The sequence below is a fragment of the Orycteropus afer genome, unplaced genomic scaffold (assembly GCF_000298275.1).
Source record: "Orycteropus afer afer isolate SDZICR_OR568_19922 unplaced genomic scaffold, OryAfe1.0 scaffold00003, whole genome shotgun sequence".
NCBI classification, from domain to species: Eukaryota; Metazoa; Chordata; class Mammalia; order Tubulidentata; family Orycteropodidae; genus Orycteropus; species Orycteropus afer.
Window position 1 is genome coordinate 5,456,923 of NW_006921590.1, and position 15,565 is coordinate 5,472,487.

Below are 15,565 nucleotides of genomic sequence, written 5' to 3' on the forward strand. Positions count from 1 at the left end.
TTTTTTTTTTTTTTTTGATGCTGCTCACACATTAAATTGGTTTCAAGCTTCAACCACATTTTGAAAAATACTGTTCTAAAGATACGTACTACACATTTGCAAGTCTACACATCAAGTTGATTCTGGGTGTTACTTTGATAGAAGTAGCCTTGAGCCTCGCCTGTGATAATACTTAGTTTTTGTTTTGTTTTGATTTTACAAGAAATGTGTAATTAAACATTTTCAAAATATTTTTTAGACAGTGAGGAATTACACTGTTTTCAAAAGGCAAGTCATTATTGGGATTAAGGAGATAGTAGTCAAAATGTTTTACGAAAAATAATTGTTAAGATAAATTGCATAAGTAAGTCGTTCAGAAGGTAGGCATTCTAGCTAACTATCTCTTTTTGTATCTAGGGCCACAGATGAGCACATTCTTGTGGCAAGGTAGAGTCAAACTTGTGTGATTTTCCACTCAAATGTCATCACAAACCTAAGAACTGTCTGCCGTGCTGTGAGATTTTAACTCATTACCTATGTTAAGTCTACAAATCAAAAACATAGTCAACATAGAAGCCATTGAAATCCAACCCTTCCGATTTTACAAAATGCAAAGTTAATGTACCTACCTGAACTTGGCTATATTACATAGTCTCTAATTTTTGTTTTTCAAAACATACAAAAAACCAACTGCCATTGAGCCAATTCTGACTCATAGGGAATCCATAAGAGTAGAACTACCCCATAGGATTTCCAAGGCTGTAAATCTTTACAGAAGCAGACTGCCTCATTTTTCTGCTGCTGAGTGGCTATAAATCAAACCAAACTCACTGCCATAGAGTCAGATCTGACTCATAGCGACCCCTCCTTGAGTTCTGAGGTGGTATGTCTACAGAAGTAGATTGCCCAATCTTCCTTTCGAGGAGTGGCTGGTGGGGTTGAACCACCAGCCTTCTGGTTAGCAGTCAAATGCCTTAGATACTAGGCTACCAGAGCTTTCCTGCTGAGTGGCTGTAGATCTAGACAAGTAGTTATATTTTGAGAATTATTTCTGGAAAAAGCACTACTGTAGAAAAGATGGCAAATGTACAGGTGGCTACCCCCACAGGCTGAAGCAGACACCTCCAGTTCTCTGCCTCCTAGCTTCCAGCTACATTAATTCTTTCTTAGATTTTTTTTTTTACATTTTTGCTAAAAGGGGAATTTATTAAAGCTTATTTTAATGGTAAAATATTACTGTATAAAAGGAATTAGACACAGTGTCTAGGGGAAATAGATCCTTTAACCTCAAACTTTTAAATGAGGTATTTACTGCAGATGAACTACAGCAAGATTATTTCTCAAGCAAATTTTTGAACCAACTCAGTAAAGATAATGACAAAAAAATTCCTTATGTTTATCTTTGTCATCCATTTTGTATGTTTTGTGTCTTAAATATAGATTTTCATATGCTTATAATAAACAACCATGTTAAATTTTCACTTTAAATGTTTTGGAAACAGAATTTTTATAGTAAAATATGCAAACTTCTCAGAAAGCACTTACATGAGAATTTTTTAAAATCTTAGCTGTTGTTACAGTGATGATTGTATCCAAATTTAATTCCATATAAATTCAAAGTTAAGTGGAGGAAAGAAAAGAGAGACTTTGAGACTTTTCTACTAACAGGGGAAATTGGCATGAAAAATTTATTCCAGAAAGAGCTGTAGCTCACAGGAAGAGGAGAATGAGTGAAGAGGAAGCAGACAGGGAGGGAGGAGGATAACATACATTCACATATCTGAAGTCTCTCTCCCATTTGCTCCTGTGGAGATATGAGGGCAAAGGGAGGCAGAGATGGCCCTTGTGGCACATCTCTAGGTCAAGACTGTTCCTTTAAATACTTTACATTCCTCAAGGTTAAGAATGAACTGCATGTGGCTATAACATATGAAGCTGAAGAAGGAGCTTACAATGCAATTCCACACTGAGCTAGCCTGAGCCTGTGGTCTGGCTTGATGAAAATTCAGGATAAATTATAAATGTGTCCTACTTAGACATGGAGAGAAATTGGGTGAAAATTATTATTAGAACTAATCAGGAATTGGAAAGTTGCTTAATTAAGACTTTTTCCCCCCTCAGTAAGATATACTCTATAAGACTGACTACCTAGAGTTTGCATTATATAGTTTGTTTTTTTTTTAAAAAAAAACTAGTTTTAAAGTATGTTATTAAGGGAATAATGAACTTAAAAAATACTCATCTATTAAGTATATATCTGTCTGAAGCCTGGGATTCAGTGGTCACAATATCTGAGACACCACTAACTCCTGGTAGCAGGCTCCTGCCATTGCAGAGTATCAAAGACATGTATCATATTTTTTGCATTTAATGTGCCAGGTAAATGGCACACACATGCATATAATGAGGGGGTTGCACAGTTTGCAAAAAGTTCTATAACACACACATTATTTGTGTAAAAATATAGTACAAATGTACTTTGTATAGTACATTTTTATCAAAATATAGTACAAATACTTTCAAATGTCATGACAGGTGATGTCATTATGTTACTTAAAGTATTGATTAGTAAAGGGAAGGAATTGTGTATCACATACCATAAAATATTTAAGTGTTACAGGATTTCTGCATATCCTCTTTTTGGTAGGATAAAGGTGTTTGCTTAACTTTTGGTTTTTTTTTTTCAAATTTTACCCTATTTTCCACTGATACCACTTTTGAAAGAGAAAACTGGATTTCCTAACTAACTGCAGAATTTATCATCCACAGCCTCAGCGGGGATTGCTGTGTCCCAGAGGAAAGTACGACAAATCAGCGACCCTATTCAGCAGATCTTAATTCAGCTCCATAAAATCATCTACATCACACAGGTCAGTGCTCCAGTTTTTCTTTCTTTCCATTGTGGATATAAGTTTGGTGCCAATATTTCTGAAGAATTAGTATGAGAAATTTTAATTAGAAGGAATGCTTTGTTCTTCATTCTCTCAGCTATGTATATGTGGGGACACTTTGGCTTAGTGGCAGAGCTGAGGAGATAGTAGGGTAAAAGACCAGACCACAGATGTCAGCTTTTTCTTATGATTCCTGGCCTGCTCTGTCACTGTTTGTAAACAGCCTAACCAACAAAACAAGAAGAAAACACTTTGACACAAATAGCCCTTCAAAATGAGGTCACAATTTCTGCACAGGACAGATGATTGAATTAAGTGAATGTGTTTCTTCCAAATGTTTGGTGGTAGGAGAAAAATCTAAATATAGGGAGACTATAGGGAAACCCCACTACTTCTAGGACTGAGGAAGAAAACTCAAGAAAGGAACAAAATAGAAGAAGGTAATCTCCTCTTGGGTGGAGTTCTCCAGATCTCACTAAAAAGGGTAAAGAAATGTTCTGAAGTTAAATTAAGGAAATTTGCAGAGAAACTTCACTCTAGGGAGGGCAAGCCATCTCTGTGGAACTTGCTGGAAATCATTTTGTGAGGATGTTGCACTGGGAAGTCACCCTTGATGGGGCCAGAAGAACCTGCCATGGGTAGGTGCTATACCTTGGAACAATTTGGGAAACAGCCTACAGGATTGGTACCATCAAATCAAACTAATAAAGGATGAAAGTCAGAGTTAGCACCACGAGATGTCCCACATGCTACTGACCACTAAGCACTGTAGGAGCAAGGCAAGACAGGAGCAACATGGGAGCAGAAAGAAAAGCCTCATCTTCCTCCAGTGTCCCAATGCTTTCCACTAATAAAGCTTAACATCCTGCTAGCTGGTTAGGAAAAAGTGTTTTAGTATCACAAGCAAGGCAATGAAGATAGGCTTGGACCGTAAAGGCCATACATTTTTACTTGGCATATTTAGCCTGGTAAATAGGACAAGGAACTCTCTTCTCTGAGGCCTACCCTTATCAGAGTCCTAGTTGCCATCCTCTGACTCCTCCCTGTGTCCTCCAAACCAGAAACCAAACTCATTGCCATCGAGTTGATTCGACTCATGGCGACCCCTCCTTGGGTTTCCGAGACGGTATCACTATGGAAGTAGATTGCCCAACCTTACTTCTGAGGAGTGGCTGTGGATTTGAACCACCAGCCTTCTGGTTAGCAGTCAAATGCCTTAGGCACTACGCCACCAGGGCTCCCCCCTGTAAAGGGAGTTTTTATTTATCCTGGGTTCCAGTAGCCTGGTTCTTATCCATCAAGTTTTCTCCCAGATCTGGTGTTCTTTTCAGTCACCCCAAAGGCTACCCTTCTGAGACTCAAAAGTCTAAAATTGATTAGATTTTCCTCTATGTTCTAATGTCAATTTTTCTCTTAATCACATAGAATTGTCTAAATGACTAAATGAAAGAGAGTGAAGAGGTACAAGGAAATGTAAGGAAAAAATTTAGTTAATAAATCAAGATAGGATTTGGCTATACCTTATTGAGTAATGGTATTATATTAAGAATGCATTTCCATTTAAATACTCATATAGAAATATTGGAAATGCATTCTTAACTTTAGTGTTATGGAAATAGCTTTAAATAGTTACTTCTACAATTAACTATTGAATTGAAAGAAAATATCCTTTGAAATTTCCATATAGTTTCCATATGACTGTCTGGCTAATTTTGTAGAACAAAAAAAATTTTATGGATGCATTCCATTTCTTTATTGGATTTCAAAGTATTTTTAAAGCAAGAATGGGGCTATTATAAATATCTTATTATTATACCTTTAAACTGCCAATAAAAGAAATGATTTTATTTTTTGGCAAGATGGGACTCCAGCAAGTTTAGATATAGCCGTTGTGAGTTTTAAAATGCATTTTCAGAATGCTTTAAAGTTTATAACATTGCATGTGGTAAGGAATGATTCTTCTCTGGAAAACTTTAATTTACACTGCAAAGCAAAGTCAGTGCCTTTCAAATAAAGGAGAAAAATGAAAGTCAAAAAATTATACTAGTGTATTTGCCATAGTTGGAAAACCAAGATCTGTTTTTCTTTCTCTGCAATTGCATAAGAAAACTGCTACAAGTAAAACTGAATTGATAAAACAAGCAAACCAATCCTTCTTGTTCACATATGAATTTACTAGTTCCAACTCTCACAGACTTATACTGTGGTGGTGGTGTTGTTGTTGTTATGTGCCGTCGAGTCGGCCCCGACTCATAGAGACCTCTGCTTGGGTTTCCCAGACGGTATCACTACAGAAGTAGATTGCCCAACCTTCCTTCTGAGGAGTGACTGGCGAGTTTGAACCACTGGCCTTCTAGCCAGCAGTCAAATGCCTTAGGCACTACACCACCAGAGCATAGATCTCTGAAAATCATCTATTTTAAAAGGCAGCATGTTAAAATCCTTAACCTGACGTGACTGGTTTGACATCCATTTTCATCAAGACAGAAATGACCAGCAAGCTAAGAACAAAATCAGCAATTCATTTAGATTTGCTGGAAACCAGAATCTATCTTTGGGTTAAAAGGTGACCAAAGTACATATGTTAATTTTTGTAGTTTTTGCCTAGAAGGCTTGTGCAGCCAACTCAAGCATTAGATTTAACTCATAACATCTGCCTCCTAGAGAACAGGCAGGCAGCAGGGTTGGATCTCCTTCATATTACCATTTTAACAACCACAGTTGTTGCCAACAGAGAAAAAAAAAATGTGATAAGAAATAGAAATATGCTGTCCTCAGATGAAAATTATACTGTTGACTGTCATTAGTAAAATATACTGTTTCTTTGGCAGTAAAAAACAACAACCAAACTCACTGCCGTGGAGTCATTTCCAACTCGTAGCAACTCTTTCTTGGGTTTCAGAGAGCAGTATCTCTACAGAAGTAGATTGCGCAATCTTCCTTCCAAGGAGTAGCTGGTGGGTTTGAACTGCCAGTCTCCTGGTTAGCGGGCAAATACCTTAGTCACTACACCACCAAAGCTCCCAGGGACTGTCATAATGAAGAAACCACTCAAACAGTAAAATGAAATTCAGAGGATTTATTCAGCCTTAACAATCCGTTTAATTGGAGGGGAATCATCAGCTCACAAAAGTGAAAACACAATGACTCCAGAGAGAGATTTGGGCAGAAACAACATAGGGCCAGAAGAAGTTACAACATAAGCCACTGATAGATTAAAGATTTCTTGAGATAAGAAGAGGGAGGGTCAATCATAGTGGGGAAAGGGTTTCTGTTGGATACATATACTTAGGTATGTTAGGTGGGCTACAAAGATTGGTTGCAAGGGTTAATTACAAAAATTCAGTAAGGCTCAAATTTACAATCAAAGTTTCAAGATGCTTATAATGCATACCTTCCAGAACAGGCTGTAAAAATGTCTGGTTTGATGTAAAAACATTTCTTGGAGCTGCCTGGTAGCCAGACTGGTGATAAGAGTAACAGTTGGCATCAAGGCACGCACCTTCCTTAGAACTGCTAGCTTCAGCAAAATCTTTTCAGTTGGCTGAGGAATTTAGAGAACAGGTTGGAGCCCAAGGTCTTTTTCTTGAGATGTTGTTTCTACATTTCTATTGCAAAAGATTGATTTCTTAAGGCCATTTTACACAAATGCATTTGTGTTAAGAGCTTCTCCTTAGGGTGCATTCCTACCACACCCGGACTTGACTGCACAGATTTCTCCCTAGCCAGCCATGGTTACTAGCCATGCAATGAGCCTAAAGAGCAGGCATTTTTACCTTTGGTTTTAATTCTACTGAATGTGGCAGAAAAATGGATTTAGTTCAGGCATACTACTTTGGTGCAAGGTTCAGGAAAATTTCTCTTACAGGATGGATGAGATTGGAACCATTCATACCTTCTCATCTGAAAGTCTTGTTTAGTAATGGCAAGAGTAAGACTAAAACTAATAAAATATTGAGGTAAAGCTGTGTTTCTCAAATTGACTCATGTTTCAGGGTTATAAATTCTAAGAGAAATTTAATATTTTGTGTATTTTGATGATAATCTTTATTTATTTTTTTAATAACATTCAGGGAAACCTCCTTTTAAGTGGTAATATGGCTACTTATCAACATCTTTTGTAGAATAAGATATTAATTTAAGTCTCTCTATCAATTGGGGACTTGTGGACTACATATGGTCTGTTGAAGTATTTTTGAAGATACAAAAGAATGCAGTTCTTTAGAAAGAACCCATATATTATAAAAGTTTGAGAAAAAACTAGCATAAGACATACTGAGATTTTGCTTCTTTACTTTGTGAGGTATAGTAAAAACAAACAAACAAAAAGGAAATCTTTAGATCAAGAAGGTCATTAACTTGTCCCGAATCAGTTCCTTCATAAGTAAACTAACAACAACAACAAAAAAAACCTCATTGCCATTGAGTCGGTTCTGACCCATAGTGACCCCTATTGGATTTCAGAGGTTGTTGATTTTTATGGAAGTAGATTGCCCCCTCTTTCTTTCATGGAGTGGCTGGGGGGTTTGAACCGCAAACCTTCTGGTTAGCAGGCAAATGCTTTAGGCACTGCGCCACCAAAGCTCCTTTCATAAGTAAACTCCAAAAAAAAAAAAAAAAAAACTCACTGCTGTGGAGTCAGATCTGACTCATAGCAACCCCTCTTTGGGTTTCCGAGGCAGTATCATACAGAAGTAGATTGCCCAACCTTCCTTCTGAGGAGTAACTAGTGGTTTGAACCACCAGCCTTTTGGTTAGCAGTCAAGTGCCTTAGGCACTATGCCACCAGAGCTCCTATAAGTAAACTAACCCAAACCCACTGCCATCGAGTCGGATCAACTCATAATGACCCCTCCTTGGGTTGCTGAGGCGGTATCACTACGGAAGTAGATTGCCCAACCTTCCTTCCGAGGGGGTGGCTTAAAGAACTGTTGTAGCGTCAAATGAAATAAAGGGTTTGAGAATGTTTATGAACTGTTAAGTACTATTCTGTGGTAGTACTAGTGGCAGCAGTGTTTGCTCTAGCATAATAGTGGTGCTAGAAGCTTCATCACTTGAGAAAGTATCCTATCATGTTACATAATCTTTCAACTTCGATTTTTCTCACCTATAAAATACTACCTGCTTTATAAGCTTGTTGTGAAGGATTAAATGAACTATGTATCTAAAGGAATAATCATAGTGCCTGGAACATACAAATCGCAGGTAGTAATATTAATATTATAGTCTTTATATGTATTATTATACTTATATAACCCTGCTGGCACAGTGGTTAAGCACTAGGCAGCTAACTGGAAGGTTGGCTGTTTGAACCCACCAGGTACTCTGTGTGAAAAAGATGGGACAGTCTGCTTCTGTAAAGATTTCTGCTGTTGTTATGTGCCCTTGAATTGGACCCGGCTCATAGCGACCCCTCCTTGGGTTTTTGAGGCGGGATCACTACAGAAGTAGATTGAGATTACTGCCTTAGAAACCCTATGGTATAGTTCTACTCTACCCTATGGAATCACTATGAGTCAGAATTAACTCAACAGCAATGGGTTTGCTTTGATTTTTGGTGTTATACTTACATATAATTAAATTATGCAGGAGTCATCATTCTGTATAAAAATTTAAAATCTTACCTGAAAACTTTGAAGATGAGGTGCTGTCCATAGTGATGATTGTTCCAAAAAGATGCAATAGCTTTCTAAGACTGTTCTACGTATGAAACTTAAGTTAACTGATTATTAATTTAAGTGATTTTTTATGAGGATTAATTTAGGCCCTTAGAAGCTGTAAAAGCAGTTCTGAGTCAAAACAAAACAAAACAACTTGTTGCCATCAAGTCAAAAAATCTAATACTGATAAATTCCAATGCTGGGGCAAGCCCTGTTTGAAGGAACCTCTAAACCCACTGGCACTGCAAACCTTCAGAGTTTGTGTACCAGACAGTCAGATATTTCACACAAGGCTTGTTGCCTTTCAACTTGAGAACCACATCAAAACCACACAGAGACCAACTTGGTGGTCTTGAGCATCACTGCCATCTGGTGTTTGATACAGGAAAATGGCAACCACTGATGGTTAGAATAAAGGAGTTCTGGTGGTGCAGTGGTTAAGGCACTTAGCTGCCAACCAAAAGGTCAGCAGTTTGAACCCACTAACCACTCAGTGGAAGAAAGATGAGGCAGTCTGCTTTGGTAAAGATTTACAGCCTTGGAAACCACATGGGGGTTGCTGTGAGTTGGAATCCACTCGATGGCACTGAGTTTGGCTTTTTGGTTTTCCCCTCACCACTGCAACCCATAGCTTACAAGGAAAGTGTACATATGCTCCTTTAATTGTCTGTTTATATCCTAAGTTAAATTCATTCCACTTTTGCTAATCTCTCACGCACACTTTCATTATCCTCATTTTCCTTCTCGTCTGTCTTTTACTGTTTGGTTGTTAAAGCCGGGGAATCTCTGTTTCTTCCTATATCTTGACTTCTCCTTTTCTTTCAGTGTGTGAGCCAAAGGACAGCAGTAATTATGACTGTATTCTAGAGCAGGGTCATGGTTGTAGTAATCACATTTTGATTAAGGCAAAAGAGAACTATAAGTATTGACTTAAAAAGAGATTACAAGAAATTCATTGCTGTCAAACTACAAAACCTTTCAACGTACACTGAAGTTCTTCAGAATCTCCAGAACACTTTTAATTCTCCTCTAGTTAAACCTGCTTTGACTTAAACACTAGGGTTAAAGATGCATTTAAAAAGCCAAGTGCACTATTTTTCTGTTTTGTATTATGATAGTACTTCATGGTGGGCCCCACATTCTATTATGTTTGGTATGATGGGCAGTTTTGCTTTCTCTGTAAAATAAGATCCCTATTGACCCTTCTATCCACTCTGCTATTACTTTTTACTGTATATTCCCATGTTCCTGTGTTACTCAGGGTAAGATAAGTTATAGTGCACTTACAGATACACCCTTAAATTTTCTGGCTTAACACAGTAGAGATTTATTTCTCACTTAGTTAAAGTTTGGCAAGTCAGAAGGCCCTCCTCCATATTGTAGCTGTACCATTTGGAAAAGTAGATTCCATATTCCCTGCAGGAGCAAGGACAGAGATACAGAAAGTACACTGCATTTTTATTGCCTTGTCCTCTGTATGACACATATCATTCTCACTAGCTGCCAAAGGGGCAAGGAGGCCACATCTTCTGACCTCCTCTAACCCCACAAGAGAAGGACAGAATCACCATCAATAGCCCAAGGCCTATTCCTGTGAGGCCAAACATACTGCCTCCCTCCAGCCTTTTCATCAACCCTGACACCAACCATTCCTCCCGCAGCACCCACTACCTTTCTGCTGGGTTTGATAATTCACTGCAGTGGCCACACAGAACTCACAGATTATGGGATTTATTAGGGAAGCACCAGGCTACAATTCAAGTTCTGGAACAATGCTCAGTCTCTCTCAGCCTGCCATCTTTCAGCCAACAGTCTCTCTCCCAGCAATGCGTGGCTCTCAGTGTCTCTCTCTCAGCAATGCACGTCTCTCGATGTCCCTTTCTCAACAGTGCATGTCTCTTGGTGTCTCATTCTCAGCAGCGCATCTCTCAGGAGTGCATTTCTCTCAACAGCATGTCTTTCTCAGCCAGCAATCAGACAGAGAGACTTCTTCTGCCCCTAGGAGGGCTCCTTTTGAGCCTGGCAGAGTGACCAAACTAACCAGTCATAACATCAGAATTCTAAGCACCTGAGAGAGAGCGAACTTCCCAGAACATTGCTTTGTGCCATTCTCAACAGAAATACCCCAGGTAGATAACTTTAACAACCAGGAGCTCCTCAGTCACTCATGGCAAATTCCGCCAAGGAGTTTACAGAGACTTATGGCTAGAAAAGCCATACCAGGTAATTTAGTACACCACACTAGCCCAAACTAGTCACAGGGTACCAATTACCCTGTAAGGGAGCATAGAAAATGGAGGGGAAGAGGGACCTGAGGGGTGGGGGTGAGAATGGAGGGGGGTGATGGCAGCGGTAGTGATAGGAATAATTTTGTCTGCCATCTTTCTCTTTCTTATGTTCTGAGCTTTGAGTTCTATTCTGGTTTTCATCTTGGAAGTTCCTGCTACCACGTTTCTCTTTCCATTCTAGCCTCTTCCATCTTTTTTTTTTTTTTTTTTCCTTTTACAATTGGTTCCTTTTCCTCTCTTTCATGCCTTCTCTGTGTTTTTAACAAAACCAAACATCATTTGAACCCTGAGGACTGTTGCAATTTTCATTTTCTTTCTCTGTTACTTTTCTCCCAAACGTTACTTCAGCCCTCTTCCTTCTTTTCTTCCCAAGATCTTTTATTTCTTTATATAAATCTAACTTGCAAAGCATTACAAAATTGATATTTGGAAATCCTCATTTTCTTCCAGTCACTATTTTCTAGGCCTCTACAGTGACTTTTTATTAAAGCTAACCTAACCCATTTTGGCTCAGGTCTGTTGTTGTTGTTGTTGTTAGGTGCTGTCACATCAATTCTGACTCATAGAGACCTTGTGTATGCTGCATGGTTCTGCACTATCCTCACAGTCATTGCTATGCTTGAGTTCATTTTTTGCAGCCACTGTACCAGTCCATCTTGTTGAGAGTCTTCCTCTTTTTCACTGACCCTCTGTTTTCATTAAAGGTTGACTATACTTTGAGGAGGCAGATCTTTCCTAGTCATATTTTGAGGGGTTCAGCTTCCCAGCACTAAATCAGACAATGTTTCACTGCTATTCATAAGGTTTTCAGTGGCCAGTTTTTCAGAAGTAGACTGCCACTCTCTTCTTCCTAGATTGTCTTAGTGTGGAAGGTTCACTGAAACTTGTCCACCATGGTGGCCCTGATAGTATTTTAAATGCTGTGGCTTCCAGCATCATAGCACTACACAAGTCAGCACAGGGTAATAACTGACAGAACAGTGGGCTCGGCCTTAGTATATCCTAATTCATTCCCTGCTTCTGGAGAAGATTTGTCCCTAAAATCAGTTCTCTCTCAAGCTGAATTTTCAGGGACACTCACAGGCAGGAATTTGACTATGAGCTAATGCAGATCTCTGTCTTCTACTTGAAACTAACAAATCCTTGAGGACAAGAGCAAGGGCTGGTGTGTTTAACCAGTTCTGGGCATGCTATAAGTACCTAAAGCTCTGATAAAATGTGTCTTACGTTATCTCAAGGCTATAAAATTCAATTTATGTGTGCAATTAATAAAACATTTAGTTTTTAGGTGAAAATAATATCAATAAAATGAAAGAATAAGATAAATGGAAGCAGACTTTGGAAAGAGAGCAAAATAATGTATCTTACTCCTTCTAGGCTGTAGGATGAAGAATTGTAGCATATAGCCACATGCCATTTGGAGTAAAACCTAAATTCTTACTTCGTCCTGTTGAATGAATTTTGTTACATTGGCTATCAGTGAATGCTTCCGGGGAATCTGCTATGCAGTGTTAACAATTTAATTATAATGAGTGTTTTCTCATTCCATGTAGCTTCCTCCGGCTTTGCACCACAATTTGAAAAGAAGGGTTATAGAGAGATTCAAGAAATCCCTCTTCAGCCAGCAGAGTAACCCTTGCAATTTGAAATCTGAAATTAAAAAGGTACAGTATTCTCTTTATAGGAATTCTTTTAGTTAACAAAATAAGAGTTATATTTTGTACCTCTTTTATTTTGGACTAAGCCCTGTCTCTATTAAGGAATATTATCACTGCTTAAGATACCTAATTGGAGATATATCTTTGCCTGTAATTATCTCATCTTTATTTCTGTAACTGTCATTTCCAGAAGACTGATAGGGCGTCCTCTGAGCATTATTGTATGTTTGCCTAATAATAACTGTTATTTAAATATCTTTAATTTTTAAATGTATTTTAACATCCTTTAGAAGATGCTATTCCAGTGTTTTATTAGAATAGTATTCAGCAAGCTCTTAAATTGAAAGTTAAGGGCTCAATTTTAGCCCCTAATAAGCTTTGCCACTCTGGAGAAATCATTTCACCATCTTGACTTGATTTTTTGTTTTTTAATCATCAATGGGGGTTGAAGTTTCTTTCTATCTTTGACTTCTACAGCCTGCTACACTTTGGGTACCAGTAAATATTTCTGTTCATGCATATCAAAACAAGGTAAATCAACCAGCCAGGAGGAAAATTATTTACCTCTGGTCAGCACAACTTGGTGACCCAGAATGCCTTTGTCCTGGTTGGTAGCCATGTGTGATACAGACCCTGAAGATAGTCATAAATTGATTCTCTCATTCCTGAAAGTTCTAAGCGCAAGCAATTTGGACCTCCTTGGGTAAAGAAGCTTGGTCTCACTCCAATTTAATATTTTAAAATTTTGTCATATGCTTAAATTTGGCTTAGTCATGCTGCAATGAACTTGTCCTTTAAGTTCTCTTTTTTTTCCCCTCATGAACCCATTCTTAAGCAGGAACCTATTCGTCATTCAAGAAATATGATGGACTCTTTGATACAAAATGCAAACAGTATATTTTTGCTGTATTGCTTTACATCAGTGGTATCTGTACATACACCCAGAGGAGAAGGGGGAGGGAAGACAATTGTGGACGAACAAAACATAGACCCACTTCAGCAGAGATTAGAAAGCAAAAAAGGACCAAGAAACAAAGCTGTTGTTGTTATGTGCCCTCGAGTCGGACCCGACTTACAGCGACCCCTCCTTGGGTTTCTGAGGTGGTATAACTACGGAAGTAGATTGCCCAACCTTCAACAAAGCTAGAGGAGGTCAAAGCAGAAGTGGAAGAGACGCTGATACTCATCTCATACTTACACACTTATCGTGAATACCAATACATTTGTTTTAAAAAGACAGAGGCTCACATCTCCTGTGCAAAGATTCTATGTAGCTAGGTTTTCTTTTTGTTATTATTAAAATAATATTCAGAATAATGCAGTGTGTACACACACTTATTTTAACCAAAATCCCAGTTTTATGGGAAGAAAGTGCCTGCTGCCAACTACCTAATGCACAAAGGTGGCTGCAACTCTTCGCCAACTCAGTGATCTTTTCCACCACAACATGTCCTTAAAGAAAATAATTTTCTCTTTTACTACTTAGGAGTTCAGTTTTGTATCCCACCCTTGCTGTCTCTCTTTCCCCCCTGACAGGGAAATGACTTTCTTTTGTTAAATTGCCTACCTCCCTCTCGATCTGTCCTGCTCTGCACTGTGCCTGCATCTCTTATTAGAACTCTTTCCTTCTGTTCTCCTTTTTCTTCTTGTTTTTTTTCCCCCAGTTGTCTCAAGTCACTTCTGATTCATGATAACCCCAGTGTGTCAGAGTGTTCTGCAGGGTTTCTAGTGGCTGATTTTCCAGATGTAGATCTCCAGACTTTTCTTATGAGGCACCTCTGGGTTGAACCTTCAGTCTTTTGATTGGCAGCCAAATGCTTAGCTGTTTGTGACACTCAGGGACTCCTGAGTCATTTGAGAGTATCTCAGTTCTCACAAGCAAAAGAACCTCCTCTTGACTGGAGAAGTAAAATCAGAGATATATGGGGTGGTAGGCAGGGGGTGTTAGGGGAGCTCAGGTGAAGGAATTCAAGAGAGGATAGACTCAGCTTCATTTTTAACTTGGTTAAGAAGTAGATAAAACTTTCCTCAGAAGAATGTTATTGGTCCCCTGCTCTGATATTACAAGCTCATGGCAGTCTATGGAACCATCTCATGTGGACCCTCAGGCTGGGCAAGGGCCTGTATAGGGCTTAGGATTTAGGAGTGGTGACAGGGAAACATTCAGCTCCAGATGGCTCTACAGAGGTGCAGTCCCAGTGTTCCATAGCACGCCCTTGACTTGGGTCTTCTCCCATGAAGGTTGTTCATACCATCCTGGTGTAGACTCTCCTGAGCCAAGGAGACAGCCTTATCTCCTGTGTGCTAATGATAGCTCTAACCTGGGAGATTAATTTTCACCACTAAACCAAAAAGCTTCTTCCATGAAGTTCTTTCATTTACCCTGTCCTGAATAAATTTCTTCTTTCAGTATGCTTGAATCACTTTTTCATTCATATTGTTGTTGTTATGTACCGTCAAGTCAGACCCGACTCATAATGACCCCTCCTTGGGTTTCCGAGGCAGTATCACTATGGAAGTATATTGCCCCATCTTCCTTCTGAGGAGTGGCCGGTGGGTTTGAACCGCCAGCCTTCTGGTTAGCAGTCAAGTGCTTTAGCCACTATGCTACCAGAGCTCCCTTACTATGTTTTAAATAGCTATTTAGCTACCTTGCTTTTCTGATTCCTCAGAGGCAGTGTGTCTTTTTTTCATCCTTGATTCCTCAAAGCATTGCACAGTGCCTGACACACAGTAGGAGGTCATTGAATAACATGAATAAATGAAAGAAAGAAGCCCCTATCCCCATCTAAACCTAAACAAGAACAGTTTGTGGCCTTTGTTTCCTCCACCCGCCCCCATTGATGGAATAATCCTTAGCTAGAGATAATTTTTACTCAGGAATGGTCCCCTGTTCAGTCATATAGGATGTGACCCAGTGGCATAGTGGTTAAGTGCACAGGTGCTAATGGAAACATTAGTGGTTCAAAACCACAAGCTGTTCCACAGGAGAAATATGTGGCAGTTTGCTTCTGTAATGATTTAAAGCCTAGGAAACACTGTGGGGGAAGTTATACTCTGTTGCTATGTGTCAGAATTGACTTGTTGGC

At 38.9% G+C, this 15,565-nt stretch overlaps 1 protein-coding gene across 1 annotated transcript in view; it reads left to right on the plus strand.

Annotated features, from left to right (window-relative positions):
- NEK10 (NIMA related kinase 10) overlaps positions 1-15,565 on the plus strand; it is a 425,054-nt gene that overhangs the window by 394,536 nt on the left and 14,953 nt on the right. The window contains exons 30-32 of the mRNA XM_042780294.1: positions 397-426; positions 2,749-2,849; positions 12,372-12,482. Of these exons, the coding sequence (XP_042636228.1) occupies positions 397-426; positions 2,749-2,849; positions 12,372-12,482 (242 nt within the window). The remainder of the gene's footprint in view (positions 1-396; positions 427-2,748; positions 2,850-12,371; positions 12,483-15,565) is intronic.